Raw genomic sequence first — 12,603 nt, 5'->3', positions numbered from 1 at the left:
TGAAAACTAGCAATGGAATTCTGCTTTCTTTACAGACAGAAAATATTGTATTTGTCCAATCTTAGTAATGTAAGATCATTCAAAAACCAACTCTTAATTATTTCAAAGAACTAGCCATCAAATTAAATAAAATTCCAAATTACCAAACAAGTTTAAAAACTTAATTTCAATTCCTCAAAGGTTATATAGTATGAGATTTCAGGATTTTCAGGAAGAAAAAAAGATCCACTTTTCACAATCAGTTTCTGATTTTACTTGAGGTCATTGAAACGTTATCCTCCAAATGGAAATAATCAGTTTGTAAAGTAATATTTTGTTAAAAATAAACATAGCAAGCTTGTATAAAGCACAAGCAATTCAAATTATATTGAATTTTCAAAATGTTCTCACAGTTGATTTTCCACATAGTCAAAATTTTGCTTTGCAGCGTATCATTTCAGTTGGACATGTTTGTGAAAAGATTTTTTCAATTATTATGAATGTTATGAATGCAAAAATTAACCCCAAATTGTGAGATTTAATTGACAACATTCAGATTTAAAAGCCACACTATATCAACCATAAATATGTGTCACACAACATACTAGACTGTTCAATAAGTTTTTCACTTCAATAAGAGATAGTGTTGCTACTAGCCTTATTTTGTTATGTTGGTACACTCTTCATATGAACGTATGTGAAGTTTCATTTCAATCTGTCAACCAACGAACTGTCAATACTGATAGAATGGCCCTGTCCCATTCAAACAGTGAAGCGAGATTGCGGGCAACATACAAGAGAGACAAAGAATGCCAGGGAAAATTTGCTACAACTACCAACTACCACTATCAATTTTTTTCTTTACGAAAGATGGCGATTATCTTCCATCCTTCCCTGAATACGCTATCTCATCCTGGCCGCATTAAATTTCGCTTCATGCCCATTCCATCAGTATTGACAGTTCGTTGCTGTCAACTCATTTTTTGTTTACAAGCCATTTAGTATTGACTTGTCACAGTATTTTTTTACAATGGAAGCAATCAAGTTTCATGCACTGATTGAATTTTTATTTTTGGAAGGTTTAAAAGCTAAGTGAATTTATGAACGAATATTGAAAGTATATAAGGACTCTTTGCCTTCAATTGGTACAGTAGAAAGATGAGTTGCTGAATTTAACCATGGTCTTACAAGCTTTGAAGAAGACCCTTGTTAACGATCAATCAATAAGTAATCAAGTATCGTGCAGTGATTGAATTTTTATTTTTGGAATGCCTAAAACCTAAGAAAAGTTATAAACAAATATTGAAAGTATATATGTAAGAACTCTTTGCCTTCAATTAGTACAGCAGAAAGATGAGTTGTTGAATTTAACCATGGTCATACAAGCTTTGAAGAAAAACTATGTTAAGGTTGTCCAAAAACAGTAAGAACACCAGAAATGGTATAAAAAATATGGAATACAGTGTTACAAAATAGTCAAGTGACTAAAAGAGATTTAGTAGAAGCGCTAGGCATCTCATTGGGCTGTGTAAGCAATATTCACTAACAAAGGGACAAAGACACAGTTGAATGTGACTTGCTCATCAACATTTAAAACATTTTCAAAAGGATAAAGTAGATTTTTTATGTCGATTTATCACTATACATGAGACTTGGGTCTATCACCATTATCCTGAATAGTCCTGAACCAAAAGACGAGGCTAAAAGTGATGTGAACCTGGTTCTTTGGTGCTGAAATAAGTTCTTATCCAGAAATCGACCAAGAAGATTTTAGCGGTTTCATGACATCTCGCAACGTATGTAACCGGACAATTCGTAACAGTGACAGTTCGTAACTATACAAATTTGTAACGTCCAAATTGAATTATTCTGTTTATTTTTGTTAACATGGAAACTAACTGTTATTACAGTTATTATCAATGAAATTATGTTTATCAATATAACTAATCAGTATCAAGATAAACATTTTTAAGGCATTTCATATTTCGTGTTTCGGAATAATAAAAGTATTTAAACCAAGTATGTATTAAGATATTAAAAGCAATCCTTCTTATCAACTTTAATCGTTGATTGAATACCCCAACGCTATAACCAACCACAAGGTTTATTATAATAACAGGTAATTATAATCTTTCCTTTACAAAATGTTTACTTAGAAAGTTGGGAATGTCTAAAGATGGTTGTCAGCTTAAATATTTCATAAATTACTTCATTATTCCTTTGTCTAGGTATATGCAAATTTAAGGAACAATAAAAGGGATAAATTTTAAAAATATTGTTAAAAGTTTGTATGTATTTAAAGACTTTTAGTATATTCTGAAACACAAAATATAAAATGTGTTAAACATGTTTATCCCGGTACTGATTCGTTAAATTGATAAAACATAATTTCAATTATAACTGTAATGAGTTAGTTTCCACATTAACAAAAATAAACAATAATTCAATTTTGACGTTACGAATTTGTGTAGTTACGAACTGTCGCTGTTATGAGTTGTCTGTTACCACTTGTCTAGTTACGAATTGTCACATTACGAGATGTCTGGTCACGGATTTTAGCATCAGTTTTTTGGGATGCAAGATGAATTTTGTTTGTGGATTACTTACAAACTGGTAAAACAATAAATTCTATAACCTTAAATTATTGTAACCTTTTACAACAACTGAAGAAAAAAATTCATTAAAAAAGAACCAGTGTGTAGAAGAAAAAAATGCTTTTTCATCAGGACAATGCACTGTATCATATGAGCATTTTAACCCCTTCGCGTGGACTGTCATAGGGCAACTCGCACCTATATACGGCTACAACTAATTAAAGGTGGATTTCCCACCTCCAGATTTGAATATGAACATTTGGATGGAACAAAAGTAGAGTAAATCTGATGCAGACATCTGCACCACCGTATATTGCAAACGCAAACTCATGACTGCACCTGTTTGAATGTCACAGTGTGACAATCAAGCATGATCAAGTTTGATTGATATTTAACGATGTGAAGAGTAACTATAATATTGTCCTGCTTTTTGTTGAAATTAAGTAGTAATAACAGTGAATTATTAGCTGTATTTCATACCTACATGTGGCTAAAAACCTACAGTTTCAGTTGTAAGTGATTTTGTGAAGGCAGTGCAATTGTATTTCGAGAAATCGGCGCAATTATTTTGGATTCTACATAAGAGGTTCTGTTTTTGTTATCAGGTTCTGTTTTTTATTATCAGAAAGCAATTAACATCTAGAACTGTGGCCGATAAAGCTAATGGTAAATTAATTAGCTCCAACAATCGTTTTGTTAATAGTCCAGTGAAATTTTAACAATTTCGGAACTTTCATTATTGTTTTCAAGTATGGCAGGTGGATCCTGTTATAAATGCAAGACATCATGCATCTTTAAGGAATCAAGGAATGACCTATTTGGGTATCCATGTGACATCTGTAAGCGAGTAATTTGTAAAAATTGTTCATCTATATCAGCTACTGAAATCCGAGCAGTGATAATGGTAAATAGAATTGTGCCGTTTTATTGCCCTGACTGTGCTATAAACATTGTCAATTTAACAGATTTGATAAAGAGAATGAGTAATTTGGAACTGGAGATTCAAAAAAATCAGAGAGACAACAAAGATCAATTCTTGAAACTAGAACAACGTATTTTAAAATTGGAAATATGCCATAATGATAGCGCCGAAACTGCTGTTAGAAATAACGTGATTACTTCAGACATCGATGCCCTTAAGGAGGATATTATCAACTTAAAGAGTGCAATAGAGGATCTGACCGTAAATGGACTGAATACTGATGTTCCTGCCTCAAGTAGTAACAGCAAAGTTTCCGAGGATTCATTGGTTTCTGAACTCCAAGAACGATCCAGGCGATCAACCAATATCCTACTTTTTAATGTTACCGAATCCAACAATGACATGGAGGCTGCCACAGAAATTCTCAAAAAACTTCACCATGAACCTATTCCTATTCGCTCCGCCACCAGATTTGGCAAAAGGAATAAATTTGGCTGTAGGGCTTTAAAAATCACGGTTCCAAGCAGCTATGATGTTCAAATGGCACTCAAGGGTAGATCCAAATTAAAAGGTAGCAAGATCTTCATATCGAGCGATTTAACTAAACTACAAAGGGAACACGAACTCAAAATTAAGAACGAGCTGAAGACCAGAATCGATAATGGCGAAACTGATCTAAGGATCAAATACTTGAATGGAGTGCCGTCTATAGCTTCAAAAAACTGAAAAATCTAAAACTCAATACTGTTCCTCCCAATGACCACAAAATCAGTGTTTATTACCAAAATGTACGTGGCCTTCGGACAAAGCTTGGCAAGTTATTGGAAAATACTCAAGGATGCTTTTATAATGTTTTGGTGTTTACGGAGACCTGGCTAACTGAAGGAATTACCGACGCCGAGCTGAACCTAGCGGACTTTAATGTCTACAGAAGTGATAGGTCATCTTCAACCAGTGCCTATTCTAGAGGAGGAGGCGTTCTTATTGCCGTATCCAAGCAATTGAATAGTAAGCATTTGCCATCTTCACTTGATATCGAGCAACTGTTTGTAGCCATTATCAATGGTAACGAAACCATTATTCTCGGCACTGCATATTTTCCCCCAAAAAGTGACTCTGAGAAATTTTCCATCTTCAATGACAATGTTGACAACACAGTCAACAATTTCAATCCATCCCAACTATGCCTTTTGGGTGACTTTAATCTGCCTAATGCATCGTGGTCCCATGACAATTTCAGTTCATCAGCCACATTTAATCACCTTGCTACTCCTAACGAAAGAACATCCATTGAGATTATCTCAAATCTATCCTGTCTGCATAATCTATACCAGATTAACGTTTGCCCAAATACCTCTAATTCTTTATTAGATTTGATACTGGTCCAAAATAAAGATATCGCCGTTGTTGAACCTACAGACATTTTAATCTCTCCTGACCAATATCATCCCCCACTGGTGTTTGAACTACCCATAACTACCAGATATAATGAGGGACTTTTACCGGAGGGTTACGATCATGACTTTAAATCAGCAAACTTTTCTCTAATTAAAGGCTATCTCGATTGTGTCAACTGGGATACTTTAATGATTGGATGTTCAGTCGATGAAATGGTTAACATTTTATATGATATTCTGTACTCAGCTATTGACATCTATGTTCCTGTTAAAAAATTCTCTTCTAGAAAATTTCCTATCTGGTACTCTTCGGAACTAAAATCGTGTATTATTAGAAAGAAGACAGCACACAGGAGACTTAAAGAGTCCAAGCTGCCAAAAACCAGTTACCTTTACAAACAGTTCTCAGAGCTCCGATCTCAGTCCCAGATACTTGCCAAGCGTGACTATTTAAACTTTACATTGTCTACTGAAAACTCTCTTCCCGGCGGTCTGAATAAGTTTTGGTCTTTTATCAATAACAAAAGAAAATCAAATGGAATTCCTTCTGAGTTATCTCACAACGGTAAAACTAGTTCATCTGGTAAAGATATTGCGAATTTATTTGCTGATTTCTTTTCATCAGTTTACTCCTCTGTTGTTGTTGATTTCCCCGAAGACATCACTTCTTCACCCTTAAACCTATCATCATGTAAACTATCCATCTCTGACATTTACTCTAAATTGTGTAACCTCAATCCTTCTAAAGGCCCGGGACCTGATGGCATCCCATCAAGCTTGCTCAAGTACTGTGCATTTAATTTAGCTCGGCCATTATTTCTCATCTTTAACAAGTCTTTAGCTAGTGGAAGCTTTCCAAATGTTTGGAAGACCAGTTTCCTATTGCCCTTACACAAAACAGATGACAAAAGTCTTGTGTCCAACTATAGACCTATTAGTATCCTAAACTCTATTCCTAAACTATTCGAATCACTTGTCTGCGATTTCCTTACACCCTCCTTGAACGGTGTTCTTTTGGAACAGCAGTTTGGTTTCAGGCGCCATAAGTCAACTGAACTCAATTTGCTGACATATACTAACTTCTTACTGAACGCCTTGGACGAAGGACTACAGGTGGACGCCCTGTACACCGACTTCTCTAAGGCTTTCGACAGAGTTAATCACAATATTCTATTAGAAAAATTGCAGCGATTAGGGATACATGGTTCACTTCTGCTGTGGCTTAGGGAATATCTTCTGGACAGAAAACAAATCGTCAAGCTCTACAGCTATTTTTCCTACGAAATAGTTGTCCCTTCGGGCGTACCGCAGGGATCTCATCTTGGACCTTTGTTGTTTAATGTTTTTATTAACGATATAAAAGACTGTTTCCAATATGCGAAATTTCTTTTATTTGCTGACGATGTTAAGTTTTACTGCCACATTAGGAATCCACTCGACTGTTTAAGGCTTCAGTCCGATTTGAATCGGTTGAATGAATGGTGCAGCAACAATGACATGGTTCTCAACTCCTGCAAATGTTTTCACATTTCATTCACGCGTTCGAAAAGTCCTATCTCTTTCACATACAAAATAGGTGATATAAATATCACAACAGTCACATCCATAAAAGATCTTGGAGTTACACTTGACTCTGGACTATCTTTCAATATTCATATAAGCAATATCATCTCAAAATCGCTTCAACTGTTAGGTTTTATTAAAAGATGCTCCCAAGACTTTAAGCAGTTGAGATCGTTTAAACTGTTGTACTGTGCAATGGTGAGGCCAATCGTGGAATATGCATCTTGCGTCTGGTCACCCGCCTATGAGACATACAACTGTAAGATTGAAAGGATCCAGCACCTATTCCTTAGGTTCGTCGCATTCAAAACAAACCGTAGAGACTGGAATTATATGGATCTTGAACTAGAACTTAACATTGACACCTTATCAAGCAGACGGAAAAAGAAGGACATGTACATGTTGTATAATATTATAAATTCAATTCACGACTGCCCTGAGCTCCTGGAGGAAGTAGGTTTACATATTCCCTCCAGAATCACACGTTCAAGATCTACGTTTCATACTCCCATCAGCAGAACTAACTTCACTGCAAATTCTTTCATCTCGAGGGTTTCTAGACAGGCAAATGCTTGCTCCAATTGTGTGGATTTCTTTGCGGATAGTTCGCGATTTTTAAAAACGCTAAAGGATTGCACCCTCTAGTTTTATGTTCTTGAATATTTTAAACTTGAGATTATATATCTTTACCTGTTATTTTTACTTTTTGACTTGCTTTATTGTCGTAGTGTTTATTGTATCTTATTGTATTTCACGTATATTTGTAATATTTTGTTAGTTCTTCATATCTTCTGTAATGTTTTATTGTAATGAGCTTTGCTCGTAAATATATATAAATAAATAAATGATGCACATTGGTGCATCACCGTACTGAAGAGATTAGCAATGACTAAAATCCATGAATTAAAGTTTGAGTTTTAGGGACTTTCATCTGTATCAATACTAGCGTTACCCGGTGTCCCGATTTGCGCGGGACGTCCCGATTTTCAGGGGTCTGTGGACGCGTACCGATTTGTACTTGATCGGGACACTAAATGTCCCGATTTTCACCCACGAAAACCAATTTCAGGAGGACTTGCAGTGAATTTTATAACTATGTTATAAAAACAAGGCACTCCTAAAAGCGGCAAAATCGAATGAAAAATATAATTTTAATAAAAAATAAATAATTTACTTAATCTACGATATTTTTTTGTAATTTCGTCTGATTATTATTATTATTATGTAGGATTAAATAGAGATTATAGAAACACCTTGTAGTCCAGTAAATGAACGGTACCTAAATACGGCAATACCGTGTAATTTTTAGGATCAACTCTGAATTGCATGAAAATTTGGACGGCGTGTGCCGTTGGTTACTTTTACTCGAGGGGTTAAAGTCACCCCTAGTTGGGGGTGAAAAACCGCGCGTTTAAAATAAGTCAGGAGATGGATAAATTGACTAATTCTAAGCAATTTTAGTTCTGTAGAATTTTAACTTAGTAATACTTTTTGAGTTATTTACGATTGAAAATGTTTATTTTTCGACAAAAAAATCACGTTTTCAGGCGATTTTCACAAATAACTCAAAAGTAAGTATTTGATAGAAAAAAATATTAGCAATAATGTAGCATAATATAAAAAAATGAAAAAAAAGTGAACTCGTAAAGTTTATAGACCCAGCAAAAGCAAAGTTGTAGCTCATGAAAAATAAGTTCGTATTCGTCAAATTCCAAATCAAATATTTCAACGTGAAATAACCAAGAAATAAAGCACTTTTCGGGGAAAACCCAATTAAAACTTTTTTATTAAAGCTTTATTTTTTTATGTTTTAACAAAGTTTCTAGCATTAAAACTAAGCGAGTTATGCTCAAAATCAAGTTGACTCCTTTTTTTTTGGTAAAAAAATCGTGAAAATCTCCCCCTACTTAGCAACCCAAATGAAATTAATTGTTACCATTTTACAAACAATTTACTTTACTTATGTATATTTTACATGATTGAAAGGGTCTGAACGACTCACTAATCACGAGTGTATGCAAAATATGAACAGCCATATTTTAACCAATTTTTGTCTTACAGAAAAACAAAATGAATCTATCATATTTATAAAAGCAAAACCTACCTACTTTTTACTCCTTGAGATTTTTAGTATCCCTAATAATTTTTTTCTACAACCGTGTTAAAAATGCAATTTTAAGCACTCCATACGAGCGTTAAAAATGCAACTTTAAGGCACTAGTGCTTTAAAATTTTTATGGCATTGCAGTTCATTTTGACTGTATAGGCAATTTTGATGTAATGTCAAAAAAATATAAAAATGTAATGTCAGTCAAGTTCAAGTAAAAGTTTTTGTAGATATTGTTCTGTAATTACGTTTGTAGAAAAAATATTGTATAATATGCATGTTAAAAAGTACATTTTTAAGGCACTCATATGAATTGCAGAACTCGCTTCACTCATTCTGCAAACTTTCACATGCGTGCCTTAAACGTGTACTTTCAACACTTATATCATAAATAACTATTAAGTTATTTTGAAAAAAGGGTATTTTCAAATATTTTAGGAACATTTTTTTCGCTATAATATCAATTTTTTTCAAAACTAAGCCCTCCCAGCTGGTAAATTTTACAGATCGTATAAACAGTACACATGTAAAGTAAATGGTAAAGCGGTAACGATTAATTTTATTTACGGTGCTAAATAGGGGGAGATTTTCACGATTTTTTTTACCAAAAAAGGGGCCAACTTTATTTTGAGCATAACTCGCTTAGTTTGAATGCTAAAGACTTTTATATAAAACAAAATTAAAGATTTTTTTAAACACTTTAAAAAATTTTAGTATGTTTTGCCCGAAAATTGCCTAATTTTTTGGTTATTTCAAGTTGAAAAATTCGATGTGAAATTTGATGAATAAGAACGTATTTTTGATGAGCTACAACTTTGCTTTACTGGATTTATAGATATTCTGAACATTTTTTTTTGCTTTTTTAAAAGCTACATTTTTGCTAAGAATATTTTTTTCGATAAAATTACTCGAAAAGTATTGACTTATCTTAAAAATTATATAGAACAAAAGTTTAGTCAGTTGATCCATTTTGGGACGTACTTTAAACGCGCGTTTTTTTACCCCCGAGAAGGGGTAACTGTAACTGTCACCCCCCAAGTAAAAGCAACCAACGTTACAAGTTCAACTTTGAACTAGACAGTAAGTAGAACCTAAAACCAGATTTTCATGTAATTCGGAGTTGACTCTGAAAATTACACTCCAAAATGGTCATTTACTGGGCTATTGTTGTGTATTTGTCCCAATCTACAACCCTAAATCCCGATTTGTTTTTGCTTATGTACCAATTAAAAACAAATCGGACCTGGCAACACTAATCAATACCCAAAAAAATTCATGTGTGGAAAGTGTTTTTCATCAAATGATGAGGTCATAACAGCTGTGGAAGCTTATTTTTAGGCCCTTCCAGATTCTCAATTCAAGACTATACTAAATAATAGTGTACAGTGGTACCTCGATATACGAGTGCCCTAATATATGAGTGTTTTGAGATACAAGCCGCCAAGCGAGCGATGTTTTGCTTTGAGATGAGAGCAAAATTTGAGATACAACCAACCGCTTTTTATTAAAATTCATGCCTCTTTTTGACTACCTACTTCTAACTTGAAGGAGGTGATAAAGGTTATAATGGGCGTTACAATAATTTCCAAGCTCCGGACCTCTCTCCATAAAAAGATTGAGAAACTAATGATGATGTGTGTGACAGAGAAGCAGCTTCAAGGAGGAACCTTAACACAAAGAATCATATGTGAGAAGGCATGAGCGATTTATGAAAGGAAGGAAGAAACAAACCTCTTTGGACAGTTTGTTTTAAACTAGCTGTTGATGAAAATGGGCAAAGTGTAACGAAAAAAGCGAAGACCACTGACGAAAATTAAGCGCTTCCGTAAGCACCCCACTTTTTCTTATGTTTTTACAGAAAATGTATGTATTTTTTGTTATTTATAAATAAATGTTTCTTCTTGTAAAAACATTTTTCTTATTTAAAAACACTTAACAACTAAAGTGATTTTTTTGGGACTGGAACGGATTAATGACATTTCAGTTAATTCAATGGGGAAATTGCTTTGGCATACGAGCAATATGACATACAAGCAAGGTTACGGAATGAATTACCCTCGTATGTCGAGGTACCACTGTATTTCAAACTATAAAAATGTGTTTTTCTTATCGAACCACAAAACTTATTGAACAGCCTAGTATATTAATAATAAACCCCAAATCTGTATTCTAGAAATATTTTTTGGTATTTCATACCAATACAAATTTTTGATAGAAAATTGTTGGCAGCTCGCATTCTGGCATAATATTTCATAAACAGATGTCAAGAAAGGTTGGCCACTGCTGACCAAACCAACCATTTTGTGCATTTTCAAAAAGTCTGTGGTAAACCTTGAAAATTCTGCAACACTGTATTATGTTTGATGCATACATTACATGCTTCATACATTATTGTGGATACTAAGGTCTATAAATTACTTTCTGTTTCAAATTTGACAACTGCCTCAAATCCCATCTTTCAAAAACCACTCACTTATCTTTATGCTTCTTGTGTAACTGGGCCATTTTTAGGTGCCTTCTTTCAGCATCTCCTTGCTTTGTTTTAGCTAACGCCCTTTTATATGAAAGGGTACATAACCAACATAAAAGCTTGCCATCAACCTAAAAATATCAAACATACACATACTGGAGTTTTCATAAAAATGTATAATACTTCACCTTTTTATCGTCATCATGCCTATCGAAAGCACACTTTTGCTTGCACTGTTCACAGTTGACTGGGGGCCCATATTTAATTTCTGAATTTGTGCACCTTTGACATTTATTTCCAATGAACGCAGCTATGATGTTGCAATACTCGCAAGCAGTTGGTTTTCCGTAAGATTTAACGTTCTGTTCGCACTTTTTACAAATTGTACTAGTATTTCCCTTGGAGGTCTGTTGAAACTCCGAACGACAATAAGTGCATTTAACTACTGGAAAAGCCCCGCGGCACTCCTAATTGGACAAAACAAACATGGATCTTACGCAAAATGATCGAAATTAAGGACTAGGTTTAATTTTCAAACAAAAAGATCGTTTGAAAGTTAAGTAGGTTATGTTTGATACTCACTTTACAAAGCTGTTGTCCTGGAGATAAATCTTCAAAGGGGTGGCGAGCAAAACAGCGAGAGCACGCAAAAAGAACGACAGCGGCAGCACTCATGTTTTAAAAAAATTTAAACAAAGATGTTTAGTTTTAAAATTTGCCAACGCCAAAAAGCCAAACCGATGTGAATGACTAATGACATTGACATTAATGACATTGAACAAGTTGACCTTAGTAACAGTATGACAAACATTGCAAATATTAATTGTACAATTTCACCAACTTCAAATATCCAATCAAAGCGATCAAATTTTAAATAAGTATTTATCTTCCATTTAAAAAAATATTTGATGAAAATAAAGGCGCAGCGTATCCCCTCAAAATTAGTGTATTTCAGTATTGGGACCGTGCAAGTTCGGCAAAGCGACCTCTATTTCTACGCTCTGTACTTTTATTCGCACTTTTAATTATATTGGCCAATTATATTAGTCCTGGTTGCTGGATAATTGTCAAGGCCATAGTCCAAAAAAATAATAAGAAGAAAAAATAAGATGCAGGTTATGTTTAGCAAACGTAAACAATTGTATGTAGTAAATAAAATCAGTTATTAAAATGCAGTACTGCAAGCAAAATACAATTAATTAAATTTACCTTTATATAATAATTGCATATCATATCAATATTGTGGAGCAATATATCATTTTTCTGCGTCAATGACAGAAGGTATGAAATATACGTCAATTTGACAATTTCAATTGACAATATGAATTATTTAAGATAGATGCAATATTTCTCCGCGACTCGCGCACGGTCGTTTCTCGTTTCCCTTTCCAAGTACTTGCACACCGCTAATACTCAGTATTTCGTATTTCATTAAACAGCCAAAGTTACTAAAGTTATTGGGTGCGTTCGGACGACCATAGCGGCTGGCGGTCAGCAGAAATCGGCTGAGTGGTTGTATCCAGCCGTGATAGGGAAAGCTTAGTAAATCTCTCAGCGGCTGGCTTCCAGCG

General features: G+C 34.2%; 1 protein-coding gene across 2 annotated transcripts in view; it reads right to left on the bottom strand.

The window, feature by feature from the left end:
* Positions 1–11,797, bottom strand: part of LOC126887102 (protein FAM76A) — a 116,281-nt gene extending 104,484 nt beyond the window's left edge. For both annotated transcript variants that reach the window (XM_050654440.1, XM_050654439.1), the window contains exons 1-3: positions 11,615–11,797; positions 11,221–11,499; positions 11,036–11,163 (exon numbers count right to left, since the gene is read on the bottom strand). In XM_050654440.1, coding sequence (XP_050510397.1) covers positions 11,036–11,163; positions 11,221–11,499; positions 11,615–11,707 — 500 coding nt within the window. In that variant the 5' untranslated portion in view covers positions 11,708–11,797. The remainder of the gene's footprint in view (positions 1–11,035; positions 11,164–11,220; positions 11,500–11,614) is intronic.
* Between the last annotated feature and the right edge of the window lie 806 nt (positions 11,798–12,603).

This window comes from Diabrotica virgifera, chromosome 6 (genome assembly GCF_917563875.1).
Source record: "Diabrotica virgifera virgifera chromosome 6, PGI_DIABVI_V3a".
Lineage (NCBI taxonomy): Eukaryota > Metazoa > Arthropoda > Insecta > Coleoptera > Chrysomelidae > Diabrotica > Diabrotica virgifera.
The sequence above is the reverse complement of the archived record's forward strand: the minus strand, read 5'-3'. Positions and strand labels throughout refer to the sequence as shown.